At 44.4% G+C, this 23,566-nt stretch overlaps 1 protein-coding gene across 4 annotated transcripts in view; it reads left to right on the top strand.

The window, feature by feature from the left end:
- PCNX1 (pecanex 1) overlaps positions 1-5,430 on the top strand; it is a 173,674-nt gene extending 168,244 nt beyond the window's left edge. For all 4 annotated transcript variants that reach the window (XM_032622114.1, XM_032622115.1, XM_032622116.1 and 1 more), the window contains one exon: positions 178-5,430. In XM_032622114.1, coding sequence (XP_032478005.1) covers positions 178-318 — 141 coding nt within the window. In that variant the 3' untranslated portion in view covers positions 319-5,430. The remainder of the gene's footprint in view (positions 1-177) is intronic.
- The last annotated feature ends 18,136 nt before the right edge of the window (positions 5,431-23,566 follow it).

A 23,566-nucleotide genomic window follows, 5' to 3' on the forward strand; every position in this document is an offset into this window, starting at 1 on the left:
CTACGAAGCTGGTGCTCTGACTTTTTTGTAGCCTGACTGGTATGCCTGGTTTTTAGCTGATTTATGTACTTATGCTTAATTACCAAACTGAATTACTACCTCTAATCTTAAGGATAGAGTCTGTGAGTGTATTCAGGGTCTCTGCCACTAACTGCTTGTTTTATTCTGAAACATTAGGTGATTCACCGTTGGGTGCCTTGCAGCAGAGATCCAGGTACTAGATCCCACATCGACAAGACAGTACTTCTGGTTCAAATTGAAGATAAATACGTGACTGTAATCGAAACTGGGGTACTAGAACTTGGGGCTGAAGTGTGAGCCAGTGTTTTATAACTTCATTTCTTTTCCCTCAAAATTCCAAGAGATTGGAAAAAAAGAGGAGAGAGCAGAAGATGCCTGCAGGTATCCCTTTGATCCTGTAGGAGAGACTTGAACATAGAGTGGGCTTGGTTAAGCACCTCTCCTTCGCCCTTCACCCTGACTCCTGTCACTGTCTCCATCCCCAAATAAAGCTGAAATATTTTTTTAAGTTAGCTGCTGAGAAAACATCGTGCATGAAGGATAAAGTTCTGTTAAAATACATCCTTAAAAAAAGTTTTTTCCTATGCATTGCCTATGCTTTAAATCAACAAACTCTTGCTTTCTAAACTATGATCTCATATTTTTCTAATTTTTTTGCCAAAAATAATTGCCATGTTTTGTCATAAAACATGAAATCCATTTACCTTGATTTTTAAAAACAGACAAGTGTAGAAACCTTCAGTTTGACATATAGCAGTATAAAAGTTTAATGTACAGTGAAAAAGACTATGAACAGACATAGATTTATCTTATTCCTTGAGCGCTAAAAACTTTAATGAAAAAGACTGCACTAATTTTTTACAATGCACTATAAAGTCTGAGATTTCTCAGAACATTTATTTATATATAAAAATAAAATACCATTATTTAAATTGCCTTTGGGATTAACCCCTTCCCTTTCCTTATACGTAGCAGGAACTGTGCTGCTCATTTTTCTTTAATAGTCTGTACTTCATGCCAGTCCATTGGATGTTTCCTTTAAAATGAATACTTAATCTCAAGATACACGTAGCTTCATCACTGGCATTTCCCGGAGCCAGTAGTCAGTGACTCAGTCCCGTGAACACTCCTGCCAGCTCCTGTGTCCACGTTTCAGATGGGCTCCAACACTGTGTGCGTCCCAGCTACCCTGTTTCTCCCACTTGGGGCAAGTTCTGCTGGGGTCAGTTCTGGGAAGAAAATACTTTTGCTTTTCAAAGAAGAAGGTGAACGTCCTGGAATTTAAAGAAAGGATGGATTGCCTTTTATTTTAAGAGTTCTTAGCTCTTGAAGTTATTCACATGCAGTTCAGTTAATCAAGTAAAAGTTTTTCAAACAAAATTATCCAAATGGTGCAGTTCTTATTGTTATATCCCTCTTTAAGACTTTGCCTGTTATTTTCCTCCTCTCTTCTTATTCTATTACTTGAATTTTATTTCCTGTGATTTATAGTGTGTAGCTGTAATTTGAAATATTTATAACTGTGATGAACTTGACTTAATTCATATGTTGTCTCATAACTTAAATTTTATTGGTTTTTTTTAAAATGTATGTATTCAGGGAAATATATAACTCAGATTTACAATTAGACTAGGTGGGAACTGCAGTTTAGATTTAATTTTCAACATATGGCGTTTTTTAAATCCTTCAGAAAATTTTTCTCCTTTTGTGTGAAACTCCAAAGAAGACTGTACATCTGAGCATTTAGGAGCAGCCATCTTTCTGCCCCCTGTGAATGGAAAGTAAAAAGAAGCAGGTGAAGTTAATTTTAGTCATACATTTTGTTTAGTCCATTATATCCAAAGTATTGCTATTTCACCATGTGGTACTAGCCGTATTTCAGGTACTTGCTAGCCACATGTGCTTAGTGGTTACTGTATTGGGCAGCGTGGGTTTAAAGTGTCTTCTGATGAGGTGAGAGGAGATAGAAGCTGTTTTTCCTCCTAATTCTGATGTAGATCTTACAGTATCACATGACACTTCAGTGAAAGGAATGAAAGCTAAGGAAGTAAATAGCTAATATATAGCCTCTGATTGCATTTTCACTCCAAAACCCATTTACTTTTACTTTTTCCAATTTTAAATTTTTGTGGGTATTCAGGAGCCAATGTGCCTTGTGTTGAGGTTTCCAGACTTCACACACTTTGCAGAACTTACTGTTGAAAAACTTTTTGTCAAATGATTTACTGAACATTTACACAAAGGTACCCTTTCTAAATTGACCAGTTAAAATGTATTTTTCCTGATGCTCTCATTATATTCTGTGTTTGCCTTATTTTGGCAAATCTACAATATGCCATTAAGGTTCAGGTTCTTCTTTTTTCTTCTGAAACTGAATATATGATCTGTTTGTCTATCTGTATTATCTAAAATCCTCTCAGAGGAATTATGCTCCCTGCTGCTTGTTCCCTTTCTGAGACGAATATGATCTCTTCATGGTCATTGCCTAGATGAGAAGATAAGTGGAGCCTTTCCAGTCTTAAATAGAAGATACTTCATTTTCCTACACAGAGAAAAAGAAAAAACCTGAACTTCAAATGTTTAAGACTAAAACATATAGTCTTTTTAAAATCATAGTACTTTTCTAATAATTGCATCAGGGGAAGCATTGATAATTAAAGAAGGAGTCATGTCTTAAACATAATTGGAACTAAAGTATAATATAGAAATATACACACTTTCATTAATTAAGTTGATTATACATGTCTTATTCAACCCTGTCCCCTGCCACCCCACACCCCCTTGGAGATTAGTGAGCTGTTCATTTAGATTCCCTGCTTAGCCTTTTTGATTAGTATATAAGACTCCAGTATACACACATTAGCATCTTTAGTTCACAGTTGCCAAAACGTTCAGAGTTCCATAATTTGAAAGTAAAAATATGTAATTAAAACACTAGTTTTTTTCATTTGCTTTAAATAGTTTTATTGATATCTTTCAGGTTTTTTTCTTGTTTGATTTCGCTTTTTCCCCCTTTAGAGAGAGTTCTGGAATAAGTTATAAATTCCTAGCTCTTTTGCTGCTGTTGTTATTCAGTGTTAAAAATCATTTTATAACTCAAATTTTTGGTTAATCTTCCGGTTTATAACTTGGTGTAAGCCCTATTTTTACACCATTTTTCAATACTTGATAAAACTTTATATGTTCACTTTTTTCTAAAGAACTATAATTTTTCCAAAAGTCTAGATTAATACAAGATGCTGATCTTTAAGGGACTTGGGAGAGTAGGTGGTGAGGCTCTGTATTTTTAAGGTAAAAGGAGATTAATTACCTTTCAGAAAATTAGCGAACAGACTTCATCAGTGTTCTGCCTTCTTTGAGTTTCCATTACTGGAAGATTAACTTCCATTAGATTTGAAGTTGTTTTTTTTTAATATTTCAAGTAAATCTGAGACACTTCTACAGACCCTTGAAACAGAATTAGTCAGACAAGATTTCTCTCCCGAGTGAGCTATGGAAAATTACTCTGTGTACCAAATGTCAGGCAGTGAAAATACAAGTTTTTACGTAAGAAACAACAGCTCATTAAAAAGATGTATTTTTCTTCCTGGGTTAGTTTACTTTTCCATCTCATATCAAAATATAAAAAAAAAACCAGCCTCAAATCTAAGCAAGGGTAGCTTAGCCTTAATGAATCCCGCTTTGCTTCTGAGCAGCCTTCTGCCTCTGCTTAGGAAACCTTCATTTGGTGGATTGTTGCACTGAGTCACATTCATCCAGAACTGAGTCTTTTAAACTTACAATTTGCCCAGAGACTAAGGTTACTGTTTTCTTTCAAAACTCTTCCCTCCTAAATATGGGACTTGAGAAGAAGATAACAATAATTTTGCATGAGAATTCTTTGAATTTATGTTCACTGGCTACAAAACTATAAATGGTTGCCCGCATTGTGATTGACTTTTGTGTTTGTTTTCATTACTTTTTCATGAATATGGACACAGCCCCCCCCCTTTTTTTAAAGTCCTCAATATTCATTCTTGTTCTTTTTTGTAGTATATTTTAATCACATAAAATTACTTTGCTTGGACACAGACCAAGGGTAAGATGTCATTCAAGGCTAAGATGATACTTGGAGCCCATTAATGGACTTTGAACTTTCTGTTTCAGTCATATATGGAAATTGAGTTTTATTTATCTGGAGAAAGAGGAAAATTAGCTATTACCATGTATTTGTGCAGCATAAATTTTAATATTATGTTGGATATGTATAGTTTTCTTTTAATTAAGTATTAAAAAACCAGCCTCTCTTTTCTTCACTTCAGTTTTTTAAAAAAATCTGGTTCATATATACCTAGTCCTTCTCATTTTGTTTAGGTGATTGGAAAGAAGTTAATTATTATACAAATAGATCTGGTAGGTATGTGAGTGAAGTATTAATTTTGTTTGAAACAGATGTATATTTTCTGCTTTGAATCCCCTCTCCAGAGTCATCTTGTCAAGAATTATGTGTGATAAGAATTTCTCTTTACTGCCTATCAGCCACATATTCTTTCTGAATTAGAGAAAATAAGTTCTATTTGTGAACTGAACTTCATTATCTGCCGTTTTATGGAAGCAGCATAACATTCTTTGGGGGACCAGAGCTGAGTGTCATCACAAGGTTACATGACAGCTCTCTTCTAAGGCACACCTATTATATAGGGTTATACCTTTTTTCTATGCTTCAGCTCTGTACCTGACAATTTATGATTCAGAGGATCCAAGCTAGAAGGAAGAAAGGTCATCTAAGATTGTGATAAGGATGAATTCCTGCATGGTATTTGCACAGATGGGGTGATACCCTGGAATTCAAAGCAGAGTAGTAGTCGAGAATGAGATGGCTGCTCCAGATGACTCTTGGATTTAGCATAATTGTGGTTAAACAAGATTTTTTATATATGAAACTTGATTCTACAACCAAAATAATAGAAATGGGGGGGAAAATCATGTCTGCTTATGCTTTTTTAAAGTTTATTATAGTTTAAGTAAAAATAAATTGTAAAAAATGATTACCTTAACCCTGTACAAGTCTGGCAATGAGCTCTGCATGAGGAAATGGAAGAAAGAATACTGAAAATGATTCCAGGAAGGTAGGTGGGAGGAAGGAGAATGGGTTTCCCTTTTCTGATCATGGGCTCTGAAAGTATTCATTGCCTCTACCAGCATTCAGTATAAACCAGAGATAAGAATATATGTACTCACGTGTGTCTGTGAGTGTGTGTGTATGCGCGTGTCTGAGTGTTTGTTATTCTAAACAGCTTGTAAATACGGTAGATGTTTAAAATGGAAACTAAAAGCTGAGATTGTTTTCTCTTTGCAAATATATTGCATCAAAGATACAGTATCGACAGTGGATAAAACACGGAGGAAATAAATTTTTTTTCATTTTGCCTTCTGTCCATTTTTGTCAAATTAAGAAAAATCAGAGTTTACCATATTAAGCTCTGCCTAGCATATTTTAAAAACATGTACTTGGTTCTGAAAATCATCATTTTAAACAGAAGCTTTGACCTATTAACGTGGGATTCAGCTTATAATAGAAATGTATAAATTTCATAATAAAAGGATAGCTTTTCACAGTTGGCAGAAAGGTTGTAGTTTACATCTTCTGAACCTATCTGAATGTGTCCTATTAATGATATAATATCAGATGGAACATGTAGGATGATGGATGAAAATGCGTACGTGTTCACTGTATCACACTAAATTACAGTACAGAAAATGGAAAGAACATACAGGTTATAGTCATCAAAATCAGACAAATGCTAACTTGGTGTGTGTACTAACCCACTGATTTCATGTATAATACTTCAAGGAAATGCAAGCTGACTTACAGTGATAATAGATATACTCTTGACTGAGTCACTTATTAATCCTTCAATGAGTCATTTTAACTATAAATAACAACCAAAGCCAGCAGGGTGCAGGTGACGTGCCATTGGCATCAGAGTCCCAAACAGGTTGCTATCTTCCTGCCCAGGATCACAGTGGCACACCTAGAAATGTAATGGCATTTAGTCTTATAGGATCTTACAGGACAGTATTTTTTCTAGTGACAGGAAACATGCTGGTTAAATGAAACACATCTTCAAAGAAAGGGATTTTCTGTGTATGTGATCTACATTAATCTTAGAGCCAGAGATTCAAAAGGGAGTTGACCTGAAATTTGGGTCCCCTAAAAGCTCTTCGTTGTTCGTAAAGTGCAGTTTACTTAGGATTTTTTTTTCTCCTAAAGGATCTGAAAATGTTGGCCTGTGACCGATGAATCTCACCATGTAGGTGCATTTTCCTCTGGGGAAGGTAAAACACACCTTGTGAAGTAAGGACGTGACGAAATGATGGCTTTTGGGGTATTCATTCAGCACTTACTATATAAAACGTTTGTTTTATTCCCCTTTTCCCCCATTCATATGTGCTTATTAAAGAAAACTAAATATGATTGAACTTCATGCTTAGAAAAATGTAATTTGGTACAAGAGGATCCCTAGATCGCTCTGTCATTTCTCAGGATATATATTAACAGCAAGTGGTAAGAGGTGAATCCGTCTTATCTGAAAGCCTTTTAAGAAACCATTCAGTTTCAGTGCCCAGTAAACTGTGCTGAAAGGGAAAAGTCATCTTTTAGTCCAGGGTTCCTTTTTGCTCCCAAGGCCATTGTATGAATCCATAGTAACCGGGCCCATGTAAGGATACTCCAGGCCAGTCCCATCCTGAAGCACAAGCATCCTGACTTGTCTTTATCATATAGTCACCGTCCCAGGCCAGCACTGAATTTTATCAGATACCAAAAGCAGTGTTTTTAATACTGTTAATGGGTTTGCTCTCAAAAAACACCCACCACTTCTCGGTTGTGTACTAGTTAATAACACAGGATGTCCCAGTGGGAACTCAACAGTGGAGTACAAATGGCTGAAGTAAGGTATACCTTTTTTTTAGACAAAATGCAGGTTTATCTAGCTTATAAATTTGGGGATGGCTCCTTTGGTACAATTGCATTGATACTATTTAAATAGTTCTAAAATATTTACTTAGAATGCTCACAGTTGCAAGGAAGAAAAAACCCAATTCAAAGTTCCTGAAACAGGAAATTGGCTCATTATAAAATGAAAGGTAAACTGGGCTTTCAGGATTGATTAATCATGTTACTCCAGCTCCGTGTATCTAATTTTCTCAACTCTGCCCTCCTGTGTATGCTGGCTTTCTTTTCAGACTGGAACTAAGTGTCTATTTCTAGACCTCACTCCATACACATTATCATTCAGAATAAAACACTTCCTGTTACCTCCCTTAAGTGGGAAAATCTCCCAGAAGCCTGAGCATATTTCTCCTTGCATCTCATTAATGTAAGAGTTGACATATGCAAGATCCTTAACCTGTCCCTATGTCCTGATTTCCTGAACTGGTCACTGATAAGAACAGTCACCACGACTGGCTCAGACAAATCAGAGCTTAGCCCGGAACCCAGAGTTCACTCAGCAAACAGCATGGTTGCTATACGATGTGTGCAAAGGAGTTGGCCACAATGTCCGCAACTGTTCTGTACATAGCATTTTGGAACTTGAGTATTGTTTTCAAGAAACGAAGGCTCAGACTACCTACAAAATAAGGTGTTTCTTTTAGGATGCATCTGTAGCAGACCTAGAACAGAAAGCAGACCTAGAACAGAAACTGAGGTGGACTAGGTCCAAGTGTTTGCTCTCTTTTTCTGAGGGGCTGCCTTACATCTCATCGTGCTTCTGCTTTTCTCCATGTAAATTATTTCCTTCCTAAACTTGTTGGGGAAAAAAAGAAAAAAGTAAACACCTAGACATAGGATGATCTTTAGGAAAAGGCTTTTAATGATGGGTTCAGTTTCTAAAGGACTACTCAGATTTCCTATTCCTTTTTTAGTTAGTTATGGTAAGTTGGATTTCTCTAGGACTGCACATCTCAAACTTTTTGGTCTCAGAATACATTGACATTTAAAAAAATTACTGAGCCCCCCGCTACCAAAGAACTTCTTTTTATGTAAGAAATACTTATATTTACTGATATCTATTGCATTAGGAATTAAAACAACAAATACTAAAGATGTTATTTCTAAATGAACTAATAATGAACTCATTACATGTTAACATAACATTTTTATTTAAAACAGTGCTTCTAAATTTTAAAAATTGCATAAGACATCTGAGCTATCTGCTGCTACATACGATGTGTTGCGTTACATTATTTTGATTGAAGGATATGAAGAAAACCTGACTTCATACATATATGTAGCTGGAAAAGAGAGGAATATTTGAATAGACTTTTCAGATAATTGTTAATATTCTTGTCTTGTTACTTCACTAAAAGTTGCTAAGTGGTAGTTTCTTAAAGCTTTAATCTGCTGAGCTGAGTGAGTGGAGTGTTTGGAGAAATAAAATGGTTTATTTACTGAAAACCATCCAGTCCAGAGGCTTATAATTCATTTTGTAAGACCTTAGACTTACTTTTTTTTTTTTTTTTTTTTTTTCAAAAATATGGGGCCAGAGGACGGGAGGCAAAAAATACTTCACTTGGATAATATCTTTTCCTTTCTGGAAACGAGAGAACTCTCCAATTGCACGAGTTCTGACATGTTCTAGTTAACATCTCTCTTTCTCAATCTGTGTTGGTTCACCCTCTGGGTATGCAGGTCAGAAAGAAAACTTACAGGTTATGTGGGCCGTGGGTGAGAGGGCCAAAGAAATGACAAGTACTGAAGCAGGGAAAGCTCTGGTGTCTCCAGTGATTAGATGGTGAGCTGTCACCACCAAGGCAAGCACTGGCTCATCTGCCCACGGCCAACACAGCAAGCCTCATAGAACTGGGTATTGGGCCTAAAAAATACAAGGTCCTCAGCCGCTGCACTTCTAGAGAACATGAAGAATAAGGTTAAATTTAGGAGGCATTTTTTCATAATGAAGTTTTCATTAGCATCCCTTTGTAGCTAAAGTTGCACAGAGTGTGTTTAGGTAAAGGAGGAAGATGGCTTAAGAGCTAGAATTAATGTGGAGAGAGAGTTTCTGGAGAGAGGCAGACTGGCTCTTCAGATATGCTTGGCTTTGGGGTTTGTTAGGGTTAGTACTCAAACTTGATTTTGTCAGAACCTGAATTAACTTCAGAAGCAGTTAATGATAATGAAAGTAGTAGAAGGTCAATATGTTGATGAAAATGCCAGTTTATTGACTGGCATTTTCAGTCAATTAGGGCAGATTAGGAGATTAGGGCACTCGCAGCCTCATATCAGAAGGTAACTGTTAGGCCACTTTGGTCATCAGAAGTGAGTTTATGGACATAGAATTAAGAGCACAAGGAACATCATTTTTTATAATTCTGAACATTTTTTTTTCCTGCCTTGGGAAAAGCATGCTTTATAATTTTTCTACTTTTTTTAGTGATGGAATATTTATGTCCATCAGTCTTAGTTTTTTCACTCTGCAGTAAACATTGTCAAATTTTGATCTTTGGCTTCCTTTTTCTAGGCTCCAAGCAGACCACATTTCTTCTGTTGTCACATTCTTCCTTCAGGTGTGTCAGTACGACTGTGTTACACTCAGCTTCTGCTTCTGCTGAGATGCTTTAATTGGATACTCAACACCTCGCCCTCCTGCTTCCATTGCAGAGAATTGGTCTTACCCACTGGTGTGAAGTTCACTAGTTGAAACATGGGAAAATCTCTTTATCTTACAGTTCAGAGGACACAAATTTACTACACCTCCTACTTCATTACATTTCCAACTAAGAATAATTTAATTATTTTCTCCAAATTCACCCATCAGTTTGGGGAGGGGAAAATGTCTCATAACTTTTAAACTAAGAGCAAACGTGTTTTAAGAGATTAAAAGCAAAATCTAATTTTAAAAAGTTTAAAATTCAGGATCTGTTTAGCTTGAAAGGGATTGTTGTAAATTACCTTGAAAATATTCAGTAGTCAAGGACGGAAGATAAATGACACTGACAGACTGGTTAGACGCAATCTAATAGTGTAAAGACATTAAAACAAGATGCTGACATGTCTGTGGCAAAGGGCTGGCATATGATAACTCTTGCCAGATTAAAGATTCTGGAAAGTAATAAATTATATTTCCATTGCAAATCTGAGCAAAAGGACTCTATATAAAGCAGTAATGACTCTCTTTGAAAAGTGTTTATCGAAGTAAACTGTGTGCCAGGTAAATTCACAACGAACCTGCCGTATGTTTCTACTGTCTTGCATATGTGAAAATTGAGGCTTAAAAGATAATTTTAAGGAAAAGGTAAAATCATGGTCCTCAGGTATAAAAATGTACCACATGTGTTCAAGGCTTTATCTGATGCATCAATCTGAAGAACTAACCACGTGTTATAACACATTCAAATTTAAATTTTTTAGAAAAGGGCACAAGTGTATGTGGAGTAAAAGAATGTTAAAAATGAACTGTGAAATGGAGACAAATTGTTCTGGTTTTTTGTCCACTGAACCTCTACTAGAGGAGACAGAATTTACCTGACTTATGCGATACCTACATTTTACAAAGTTATAAAATAACTCCCTCAGAATCAGAACCTGATAAGACAGAGAAGTATGCTATAGACGATGCAGTTTTCCATTGGCATACAAGTTTTGTCTACCTTATTTTTAGTAATTGGCCTGAGATAATCCACATAATAAGTGGCATGATGGAGAAGATCTGGGGGTTGGTGTCCAGGACATTTGAATTGCAAGGGAAGCCCTGAGGACATCCTCGGAGGCTGTTGTGATTCAGCCTTGAGGCAGTGTTGGCTGGGACTGAGGTGTTGACCGTAGGGTGTTAGTTAGCAGACTCTGAGGCTGGGGGTTTTGCACAGTTTGTTGGAGAGTGCTCTTCAGGGACAGTATAGGTGAGGGAGCAGGAAAAGCTGGATTGATGAACTGTTGATGCAGTTACAAAAAAGGCTTTAGTTAAAAATCCATGGGAAGATCTGGAGCCCTTCTGAGATGTTCTGAGGACACACCCTGGGGCGGCAGTACTCCTCCTCTATCACCCTTTTGAGATTTCTCCTGACGAGCACCTCTGCTAGTCTAGGTGCTTACCTGCTCTTACCGCTAAGCTTACCTGCTAGGATGACCCAGACTCCCTCATCCTTGAGAGCTCTGAGCCTCTGGTCACCAGGCCCTTCTCAAACAGTGACTGCTGTACCTGACTGACCATTTTCCATTTAAATTGGACAAGGGATTACCAAGAGACACTCCAGTGTATCACCTGGATGCCCCGTGTGTCTCTCCTCCTACCATTGCGTGACGGCAGCCCCACCTCTCCTAATTTCCTTTCCACCAAGGAAAGAATGTGGTGGTGACTTTTCATGTCTACTGGCCTCATTGCACAAAGGACCCAAAGTGACTGGGTGATAGCCGTAGCTTACAGTTGAATGGGACTCCTGCTATATCCCCTGACAGAAGATTTCTCCCTTTGGAAACCAGGTTCTTTAGACCCACTGAGCCTAAAGTTGTGGGACTAGGAAGCACAAGTTCCCCAAGAGGGTCCTTGGTAAAGATGGTTAGCGGGACCATTCCCATTTCTATTTGTTGGTTCCCAGTCTGGTGTATTCCGCCAGTTGGGGCCACTGAGCCACTAGAATGGTCATTGATTTAGGATGTATCCTGCAATCCTGAAGCGTGGGTGGTGCCGCATCCTCACAGGATATCGTCTCCAAACTGGCACCTCAGCTGCACGTTTAAAATGTCACTTAATTGTCCTATCAGAGCAGTAACTTTTCCAGCACATGGTAGGACCAGTAGATCCCCTGACCATGTGCCCACTGTTTCACTCTCTTTGCTGTAAAGTCCCACGGTCCTATTCAGTGCCACATGGAATCCTGTGTCAGTGGGTCTGACACTCTGTAAACCCTCATATGATCATAGTGCTGAAGCCCTGCACGCAGGAAAGGCAAGACCGATTCTCATAATGTGTGTCAATTCTAGTCACGATAAATGACTGCCCCACCTAGAGTGGAAGGGGTCCACTTGCCTTCAGGTGGATGGTTTTTCTCCTTGAGGGGTGGGTATTGAGTCAATATACAAAATACAGCAGTGATCTCTAGCACTCAGGTTAAACATCTGGCAACATCAGTGGCTAGACCATCCTTGGTGAATGGAATCCACTGTGTATCTGCCATTGCCGCCACCATGGCTACTCGTTTCATGTACACATTTTGCCAGCACAGCAGTGACTAATGAAGAAGATAGCAGGTATCAACTGCCCAAGTCATTTGGACCACTTGGTTGTTTAGTGCCTCTTCCATCGTAGATGCTCTCTGGTGGCCATTAACACCATTCAAAGATTTTTATACACCATGCCCACTCCCATAGACCAACCATGTGCCCCAAGCTGTGTCCCTGACCACCTTATCTTTCTCCTCCTAGGTCTTTGACCAGTCAGCCAAGCCATTTGCTACTCCCATTTGTTCATGTTTTTTCTGGCCTTGGGCTCGTTCTGATTCCACACAAAGTGGACGACTGGATAGCCTGATTTTTGCCTTGCAGTGATTTCCCTTCGCCACTGTCTTAAAGGGGCCACCTGAGTGGGGCTGCGTTGCAGCAACAGTCCATTTTTGGCTTGCATCTACCTACCACAGGAACCCACCTGTGAACCAAACTTGGCCTTTTTCCTCTTCTGTAAGTTGGTTATAAGGGACACATGCCCTTAGCCATAGGGGTGAGCTTGTGCGACAGCAGTGAATGACATGGCGGGGAGCCTGGGCTGCCTATTCATGCAGCCTACCTGTGTCCCCTCTCCCTGCTCATGTCCAATGCCCTGTGTACCACTTCCGTTTTCAAGTGGGTTGCTGCTGAGCCTATGCAGGCTTACGGCTTAATGTCTGACAAGTCACGTAGCCAGGCACTCTCTACCAAGGCCAGCAGCAAACCAGGAGCTGGTATAAATGCCATGGCCTTACTCCAGAATCCTATGAGTCTGCATTGTGATTCTCCAATTAGGTTTACCATAAACCCTACACAGCATCTTTGCCCATCATAGATGCTTTAAATATCATAAGATCTACCAGGTTGTAAGGACCAAGTGGCAAGACCGCTTACACCACATCCTGGACTGGCTGCAGAGTCATTCTCCTTTGGGGCCCACTCAAAGCTTTCCATGTGACTTGGCAAATGGGTCAGAGCAGTGTTCTCACAAATGGACTTTGCAGACTTCAGAATCCACGTTGACCTATGGGCATTCTGAGTCCTTTTTAGTCATGGGAGAAAAGAGTCCTTTACGTTGAAGGGGAAGTTCCAGCAGGCTTCTGAATTTTTATAGGCTTTATCTCCTACCACACTTGCCCCTTCTTGATCATCCAGTCTGACTGGCGTGATGTCATCAATGTAGGGGACCAATGTGATTTTCTGCAACATGTCTACACAGCTTCCTTCATACCTTTTGAGGGAGGGCAGAAGACCGTAAATGTACAGTGTTATCCACCTCACATGAATGCAGACTGCTTCTGACCTTCATTCTCAGTAGAGATGGATAAGAATACATTTGCCAGAGTGACCATGTACCTGAAGCAGTGTTAATTTGCATTTGTGTTTTTTGTAGGGACCTGACTAGTGAATCAGTTGGGAATATGAGAGCCACCACCCCTCTCCTTTATATGTCTTCTCATCCCTACAGGTATTGTGATTTACCGTCTTGGGTGGAGGGATGGGGTCGGAGGGAGTTTCATATTCTTCCACTCGGCCTTCCCTGGTGTGGTTGACTAGTTGGCTTGCCTGACTACCAAGTATGCCCACTCTGATCATACATTCAGGGATGAGGGATAAAACACTGGGCAGGTCTGTGGACCCAGTGGGCCCACTCTAAACCAGACCTTCACTAGGACTTTATTTGTATTTTATTTATATGGTTCTCCTATGCCTCCCTGACCCACATTCTAACAGGGATCATGAAGATGCTTTGGGTGCCCAGTATCCATGACACCTCAGGTCCTGTTGCTGTGTCCACCCAGTCATTAGAATCTCTGGATTTTCACCTTGGCCCATAGATCCCTTGGGGAAGGACAGAGGGAATCATTCTGTATATGCTGCTGTGGTATTGCAGGATCCTTCCTCCTGAGGGCCCAGCTTTTCCTTCAGTCACTGACTCCCAGGTCTGAAAGCCGGCCCAGACCCAGAAACTGGGCCACAGATTTTAAGTTCTTATTGGGGTACTTCCCTCAGCCTCCTTGATTCTTTTTTTTTTTTTTTTTTGCGGTACGCGGGCCTCTCACTGTTGTGGCCTCTCCCATTGCGGAGCACAGGCTCCGGACGTGCAGGCTCAGCGGCCATGGCTCACGGGCCCAGCCGCTCCGCGGCATGTGGGATCTTCCCGGACCGGGGCATGAACCCGTGTCCCCTCCATCGGCAGGCGGACTCTCAACCACTGCGCCACCAGGGAAGCCCCCTTGATTTCTTTTGCTTGTATAGACTGCACGATACCCTTGTTGGTGCCTGTTTCTCTGTCTTGCCCTTCTGAATGCCATGTTCTAGTAACCATTTCCACGTTCCCTCTGGGTCAGTCTCCCCAGCTGTCATGCTTTCTTTGCTCCTTATCACAATCATTGCATCCACCTTGCTTCTGATGCTTTGTGCTTCCTAGCCTCTTTTAATTTGAGACTCTGTCATCCCACTGCTATCAAGGAATCTTGCTCTATAACAGCATCTTCTAGCATTAGCCCTGGCCCACAGAGGACAGCCCCCACTAACCTTTCTCAGTCGTGCTGGTGCCCTTGTCACCAACACATTTCTTATCATTTTGCTAAACAAAGTGATAGGAGGCTGGCCCTCCTTCCCGTGGAATGTAGTTGGTGCGTTTTCTGACTTTATGCAACATACCCATTTTAGCATGCCCACTTCTCTGAGCCTTGGATTCCTTCTCTGCCACTTATCATTGCAATTCTGGCATTTCTGTTCTACTTAGTATATGGATTATTGCTTTTTCCAGCCTTCTGGGAACCAGCCTAGCAGTATATTTGCATAATCTTTTAGGGGCTTTGCCAGGATATCAATCTTCTGTCATAGGAGAGTGTTCTCATATTGATAAACTCTCTCTTTTCCAACTTTGTATTCGGTTTCTCTTAATTCAGCACCCTCCAGATCCAGCCTCATATACAGCCTCCTGGCCTCTGCCAGCTCACACTGGCCGGGTCTCCTCAACCCCTAGCCCCTTCTTCCCCTAGCAGCCCCAGCGCACCCCTGGCCAGGTGATGTTGTGACCTGACCAGTTATGGGCCAGGGAGCCAGGAGGGGAGGTGGGAGGGGATGAGCGACCTTTGAGTCATCTTCAAGCAGCGGAGAGCGGGTCACATCTGCAGGCCAGTGTTTGGGGATCTGGGGCCTCAAGGTTGTCAAGAGCGTCAAGTTGACCTGTAGTGCAGTTACAACAGAGGCATCGGCCAGTCTCACAGGGAGCTCCAGACACGTCACAATCCCTCTCTCAAGTCTCACCTGTTTCCCAGCCAGGCCCTGTCCTTGGCATGGCACACCCGCTAAGTCGAAAATTCAGTCTTCTCTGAAGCTCTGTTCCCTTCATGTTCTGTCCTGGGCCAGGCCTCAGCTGCTCTGCCCTCTCGCTGAAGGAGAACAGGAACCTCTACGTGCTACCAAGGAGGCCCCTCTAACATTGACTCTTTGCCTTAAATAGGCAAGTAATTGTCCTCAGCCTCTTGCTGTCTTTCTCTGGTGCATCGAGAGCCCTCAACCTAGGAGGGGTGAAGGGTGCATGGTGGGCGGAGGGAGAAGATGTGCTGCAATGCAGTCACAGCCAAGGCCTCAGCCTGTCCCACGGGAAGCTCTGGGGCTTCGATGGTCCAAGTTATCCCGGTTTGAGGTACAGAGGCTGGAACCGCCCCTGCCGGCACTGACTAGTTACTGGATATGACTAGTCTCCCGGAGGAGACTCAACCTTGGTGAAGTAGCTTCCTTTGGAAGGAGGGCAGTTCCTGGGGAGGGCCTTAGGTTTCAGCGGTCAAGGGGTGGCACATAGCACCAACTGACGCTGGGGGTAAAGAGGAAAGCTACAGACAAGAGATGGCTTCCGGAAGATGAATTGACAGGCTATGCTGACCTGATGGCATGAGAGGTCTTTCACTGAAGAAACATTTAATACCCCCTCTGTGCTCGGCCATGTGCTAGGTACAGATTATGGACACGAAAGGCCCTTGACCTCAAGGAGCTCACAATTGAAACCACGCACCAGTGGAGGAGTCTGGACGTGCCAGGATTTCAGTCTGCAACGTGAGTGGGTGTGTAGCTAAGAAGATAAATCCTGTGATGTGCTGGAGCTTTTTCCATTAGCTTCGGAGCTTGTATTTTTCCTCCCTCAAGAGGTGCCCAGATCCCTGACTGAAAAGGAGGCAGCTTCCTGGAGGGCTGGGAAGGACAGAGCTATCTTGTTGCGACCTGCCCTACCGGCGGTGACACCCGCCCCCCCCCCCACGCCCCCTCGTGTGTCCCATCTCCCTGAACTGTGCTGTGCGCGGGGACGGAACATCTCAACGGAGCGCGGCAGTGACGTGCCGAATGGCCTTTCCTTCTGTCCGTGAAGGAAATGCCAAGGAAGCTCCCCGTCTCTGCAAACAGAATGTAGGAGGGGAAGCAGCGGCTGCCTCATTTGTGTCCTCACGTAAACTGCCAGCAGGTGGCAGCAGGCGCTCAGCCCAGGCTGGGGAGGCGTTGAGGGCCGGGGTGTGTTGGGTGGGCTGGAGCCCCAGAGACACACGTGCCAGAAGAGGTGTGAGGAACAAAAACTAACAAAAGGACAAGGCTCTCGGAGCCTGTTAAACTACCTGGGGGTAGTTACCCTGCCTGTGCTCCCGGATTCATGTTTACTGCTTGATGCCCGTGCCTATTTGCGAGGCCCCTCTGAACCCTTGCCTCCAGCTAAACGTGGGCTCCGCGGTCATAAACCTCACCATCAGAACTGCCCTTAGAGCATCCCAGGTCTTGCCGAGTCGTTCTTTCTCTCCATCATTTCACTGAGCCTCGCAGGAGCCGTCCCTTGAGGCTATGGAGCTGGACCTTCTCCCAGGACCTGCGGGGACACTGTGTGTCTCAGCCACTCGGCCTCTCGGGAGAAGGCAGAGGGGGCCTCTGCCCTGCTTCCACCGTGACAGGCAGGGACAGGTGACTGCGACAAGGTCAGCGGGCTGCCTGCCGAGAGTGGCGTGCTTCCAACACCTCAGAGCGATCTTTCCCGCCTGGGCGGTTTCCTGGTGACATCACAGGAGCAGCCTCTTGCCGGGGTGGGGGTGGGGGTGGGGGGGTGGGGTGGGGGAGGAGCCTTGGTGGCCCTGCCACACACGCCATCTAGGACACCGGATGGAAACCACGCTCAGTGGCTGTACAGAGTGTCATGTCAGGCACTGGCTCAGTAGTGAGTGGAAAGTGCTCTGGGAGCACAGGGCTGGGGATTGGGAAGCAGCCCCTGCGCCAGGCGGGGAGACAAGGAAGAGGTGCGTGCTCAGACCTGTGGGGGCCAGCCTGGAGCTGCAGCGGCCCTGCGGGGCCGTGACAACACAGCTGGTGCCGAGAAACATCTGGAGAGGGAACCAAGAACTGGTTCAAAGTCGGGACTGTCCTGCCCGCCCGCCCCCGCCCCCCGCCACCCCCAGCTCCTACCTTCCAGTCTCCCTCTGACCCTTCTTGTCAGAGCCCAGGGAGGGGCAGCTGACGGAGGAGAAAGGTCATGAGTGGAGTGGAGAGGGAGTTTGGAGCTCAGAGATGATCCGCCAGCCACCAGCTCTGCCCCTCGTTGCCCCAGGTGGGCCTGGAGTGAATCATGCCTGGAGAGAGGGCATCTCCCACAGCCAGAAGTGGGTAAAGGTCTGCAGCTTCCTCAGAGTAGGGAGGATGGGATGTGCAGAAGAGGAGGGGTTCTTCATGGAGGCGTGGGGAGGCTGCAACCCCAAACTTGGACTCCTGGCCACAGCCAAGATTCGAGGGCCTTCCAGGGCTCACACAGGCTGGATGGGGGCCACCGGGGGTAACCCTGGGCAGGTTACAGCCAGAGGAGTCTCCTTGGATGTCTGGCCCCATATGAGACCCCAGATTCTCTGCTCATCTTTGGGCGGGGGTGGGGGGGTCGGAGTGTGTGATCCAAATTAATTTGAAGGAAAATAAAGTAATATAAAACTGTTAGCAAGCCAAAGTTTGTGGAGAAAGATCCTTCTGGCTCGACTGACGACCATAAACTGTCAGGTGCCGTCAGACCCGCAGACTTCACCCTCAAGGCCCTTTGTTGCTATGAGTGGTCCTCTGGGTGCTTCTGCGTCATCAACAGACTCCTATGGAGGGGCGCCGGGAACTCGGGGGCGTGATAAATCCTTTTCATATAAACTACATAAAAGTCACAGCCACTGTTTACCCAGAGCTACCCTGTGCCGGCCCTCAGCATTCGCCCTGTGACATTCTGGGCCCGACACACTGATTTGTGTGAAGCGGGGGGAGCAGCCTGGTAGAGAACTATTGACTTGACAGTAACTCATTTTATCCTCACAACCCTGCACTATGACCTCTCCTTATTTTTTTTTTTAATTGCTTTTTTAAAAATTGTGGTGAAATACACATTACATAAAATTTATCATCTTAACCATTTTTTAGTGCACAGTTCAGTGGCATTAAGTACTTTCACGTTGTGCACCCATCACCACCCTCTATCTCTGGAACTCTTTCATCTTGCAAAACTGAAAGTCTACCCACTAAACACTGTCTCCTTGTTCTCCCCGCCACATTCCCTGTCAGCCATCACTGTGCTTTCTGTCTCTGTGAATTTGACTGCTCTAGGTACCTCACATAAGTGGAATCGTACAGTATTTGTCCTTTCACTTAGCATGATGTCCTCAAGGCTCATCCAGGTTGTAGCATGTGTTAGAATTTCCTTCCTTTTTAAATCTGAATAATGTTCCTCTGTATGGTTATGCCACATTTTGTTTATCCATGCATCCACTAGTGGACGCTTGGGTCGCTTCCACCTTTTGGCTATTGTGAGTAATGTTGCTATTATTACCCCCCTTAGACAGAAGCGAAAATGGAGGTAGAAGGGGTGAAGTAACTTGCCAGAAGTTCCACAGCTGGTAAGTAGCAGAGCTGAGACTCCAGCCAAGCAGTCAGTTTCAGAGACTGTGCTGTTGACCACAATGAGCCCGTCTTGATAAGTATGGGCAGCCACCAGGAAGGACACCTACTTCTGTTGCCATCTGATCAGCTCGGACCCATTACTGTTTTGCTGGGAAGTGAGTCAGGCTGAAAATTTGGAGAGATGGGGAGGGGTGTTGGGAGTTTGGAAGTGATTACTTTTTTTGTTTCGCCATCAAACCTTGAGTCTTATTTTATCCCTGGAAAGTCTAGGTCAAATCAAGAGGTAGAGAGAATTCTTCAGTGATGAGTCCTCTACAGGAAATTCCCACCATCTCTATTCTCCCACCATCAGTAACCTCAGTTGCCTGATTGGGGTTGAGGATTAGGGCTCACATACTTCTATGTGCAAGAAGAGCACCTGCTCTACCTTCCTATAAGGTCTTCCATTTGAAACTCCCTAAACAGGCTCATTAATAAATTCGTCCTTGTGGTTTTCCCTGGTGGCGCAGTGGTTGAGAGTCCACCTGCCGATGCAGGGGACACGGGTTCGTGCCCCGGTCCGAGAAGATCCCACATGCCGCGGAGCGGCTGGGCCCGTGAGCCATGGCCGCTGAGCCTGCGCATCCACAGCCTGTGCTCCGCAACGGGAGAGGCCACAACAGTGAGAGGCCCACGTACCAAAAAAAAATTTTTTTAATTAAAAATAATAAAAATAAATAAATTCGTCCTTGCAAGTTGACCACATGGCAAGGGCATATTATAAAAGATGCATGTAGTCACTGTGGGGAGGGGAAAGAAACCAATCATCCCATTGTTTCACACAGTGCTTCACAAAAATGTCTAAGTCTACAGAATTTAGGGGTGAAGCATTTGTGGTTTGAGGCTTTACATAGAAGTCCACCACACTTCTTGATGAGTCAGCTCCTTGTCTGGATAGCCCCTGTGTATCAGATCTTCATAAGAAGACTGAATCTTCAGGTCTGCAGGTCAGACCTGCAGTTTCCCAAATATCAGATTTCTAAAACATAGAATGGCCCATGGTTTTACCACTTCCCTTGGTGTCAGTGCATTTCATTTTGAGTGAAGACAGGAAAAGGCCCCTATGAAATCTCACTGACACCAACAGCAGGAAACGTATCACCCGTGTCCACAGTCCCCTCATTGTTTACCTCATCTTTACATCTTTTAACTGAGGAGACTCACCTGGTAGGCTCGCTTCCTGCCTTCTTTGCTGGGTTCTGGAAGATGTTGTAAACAGCCTGAAGAGGGAAGGCAGGCTCTTATCTTCCCTCTCTCCACTCAGTATCAGCATGGTAGTTTGCAGAGAGAAAGCAAACTCAGTTGTTCTTCCTGGTTGCAAATTGTCCAGCTGCAAGGGGAGAAAGTAAAAACTGAAGCTTGCTATGTCTTTTCTGAAACTTTTACAAAAAGCCTGGCATCTGAGAGATCTGGTAGCCTGGTCACAGCATAATGAGTTAACGGGGGCGGGGGGTCCCACACCATCTAAATCCTGCGAAGTCTGAGGGCCACCGAACCACACAGGAGACTGGGAACACACAGGACACCTTGCACTGCTGGGCTCTTGTCTCCTGACTCAAAAAATCTCCTTCCCCTTCAGCCCAGGACATCCAGGGCTTGGAGTTAACCTGTTGTGGGAAAATACAAAATAAATATGTGGTCGTCCCCAGTTCCCGACAGAGAGACCCTCGAAACCCTTGGAATTGACTGTCTTATGTGCCAATGAGATGATTCATGGTGGGCGTCAGGGGTGGGGTGGGTTGATGGCTTCAGCATAGGGTCTGGTCACCAGAAAAGTCAACTCTGTGATTAGAGGGTTAGAACTTTCAGCCCAACCCCCGCTCACAACCAACCCCAGAGAGAGGAAGCGAGTTGGAGATTGAGCTCAATCACCAGTGGCCAATGATTTAATCGATCGTGCCTGTGTAACGACACCTTCATTAAAAACACTAAATGATGGGGTTTGGAGAGCTTCCGGGTTGGTGAACACCTCAATGTTCTGGGAGGGTGGTGCGCCCAGAGCAGGCATAGACGTTCTGCACAGCCCCCCATCTTGCCCTGTATGTCTCTCCCGTTACATTTGGCTGTTCCTGGGTTGTATTCTTTATAATAAGCTGGTAAATATAAGTAAAGTGCTTTCCTGAGTTCTGTGAATCCATCCAGCGGATTCTCAAAGCTGAGGAGAGAGTCGTGGGACCCCTGAACTTAGAGCTGGTGGGTCAGAAGTACAGGTGGCCCCCGGCACTTGTGACTGGCGTCTGACGTGGGGACTGTCTTGTGGGGCTGAGCCCTCAACCTGCGGGGTCTGTGCTAACTCAAGGCAGTTCGTGTCAGAATGGGACTGAACTGTTGGACACCCAGCTGGTGTCAGAGGATTGCTTGTTGGTGTGGAAAATACCCCACAGGCACTACCTGTTTTCTCACCAAACACTTCCCTGTTAAACTATAATGTTTCTACTACCTTTTTTTCTCCTCTTGCAGTTCCACTTTTCCTGGAGGCCTGGGTGATTAGCCTAGATTGTTACCTACACCCACTGACAGCCAACCACATTGACACTTGAGGCATGACAGTTCTTTGCCTTGTACCATGTTTAGCAGCATCCCTGATCTCTACCCAGTAGGTGCCAATAGCACCAACCTACAAGTCCCTGGCTTTCCGAACAAAGTGTGATAATTCCCTTGTGCAAAAGCTAGACCTTAAATTAAAAAGTGTGATCGAGTCATGAGGAGAGACCTGGGGCCTGGTCCTGGCTCTGTTCCAAACTCCCTCTGTGATTTTGGGCCGGGATACCTCGCCTCTTGGTGTCCTCAACTGTGAAAGGAGGGTCCGACCAGATCAACCGAAGTTCCGTTCAGCGGCAAAATGTTATGCTGCTGTGCTTGTTTCCCTCCGACGTGGAAATTCAGCCCGTTAAAGGTAGCAAGTCGGGCTTTGACCTGTTTCTTGTTTCCTTAAGGCCTGAATTCCCGTCTGTACGAATGACTTGGCCCCAGCTCTTCCCTTTCACAGGGTGAGGTCTGCAGGTCCCTGATGGAGGGTCTGTGTGGGGCACAGGTGGCTGCTTACAACCTGAGGAGAAGCTACCCTGTGACTCTGGAGTTAACTGCAGTTAAGGAGTCTTGTGGGCCGAGAGAGAGCACCCTCCCCCGAGCCTTCCCTGAGAGCCCAGCCCAGAATGGTGCCTTTGCAGGCAGGGGTGTGTGTGTGTAGAGGGGGGTAATGTGGGAACCCAGAGGGACCGCAGGTGGACACTCAGGCAGGGATCGGAAGCCTGGCCTCGCTGCCTGCACATTCCCTGTAGGGTCGGTAGCCCTCACGGTCCAGCCTGCTCTGGGCTGAGCACGTTGCGGAGCCAGCGGTCGCCAGCTGCTCACCCTTCTGGGGTTCTGTCCTTCGGAGAGAGGCGTCTATCCTTTTCAAAGATAGAAAACCTGCGCTCAGCAGGCAAGAATAACATTGCGAGGAAATTCCATTCTCTAAGTAACACAACACAGAAAGTAGAAGGAATTAAAGTCCATGGAAACGGTATCTTGTGCTACCTGTAATGAGGGTAATAAGGATGGTAACACTTACTAAGAACTTACTCGGTGCTCAGAACTAGGCTCAGTGCTTTAAATGAAATATTTCATTTAATTCAGGAGAGAGTTGTAATTTTTACCCCCATTTTAAAGATTGGGACACTGAGGTTGTAGAGTTGGAACATCTTTCCCAAATGAATAAGTTTTAATGATTTCATCCTCCCAGGCCTGCCAACGCTCCCCCATAGACTCCCCCACCTCTTGGAGGGGAGCCCCTTCCTTCGGCGGCAGGCTCACTGTGGGAGCGTGAAGGTAGCTTTGTTCCCCCGAGTTGGGCCCTCGCATCCCCATTCTTAGCTCCTCCTTTATGTAGAGACTAGGCTAGACCAGGCCCGGATACGCAGATAAATCAGACACATCCCTGCCCTCGAGGAGCTCTCAGGGCTGGTGGGGTTGGGAATACCTGCCATAGAGCTGGGAGTTGAGAAGACTGGGGGGAGGGTGGCCAGGAGAGGGTGATGCTGGATGCAGGTGGGCAGGGCAGGTGACAAGGACGTCCTCCACAGGGAGGAGCACCTGGGACAGCCACTTAAGGTGGTGATGACAAGCCTGCCGAGCCTGGAGGAGACATAGGAAGTTCCCCCAGCCTGCCGGGGTTCGAGTCCCGCCTCTGCTGCTCACCGCCTCTCGGGGGGGCTGCTCAGTAGCCCCTCTGAACTCAGACCCCCCAACTGTACAGTGGGGAGCCTATGGCTTAGGGCTGCGGTTATGAGATGAAGTCAGAGGACAGAGCAGTGCTGGCCCAGAGTAAGCCTTATGCATGTGTTCCTCACGTTGTGAACGCTATTCCCTGGCATGCCCAAGGAGGCCAAGACTGGGCAACAAATATAAATATTTTCTGAATGAATAACTCTGTGA

Source organism: Phocoena sinus, chromosome 2, assembly GCF_008692025.1.
Source record: "Phocoena sinus isolate mPhoSin1 chromosome 2, mPhoSin1.pri, whole genome shotgun sequence".
Classification (NCBI taxonomy): Eukaryota; Metazoa; Chordata; class Mammalia; order Artiodactyla; family Phocoenidae; genus Phocoena; species Phocoena sinus.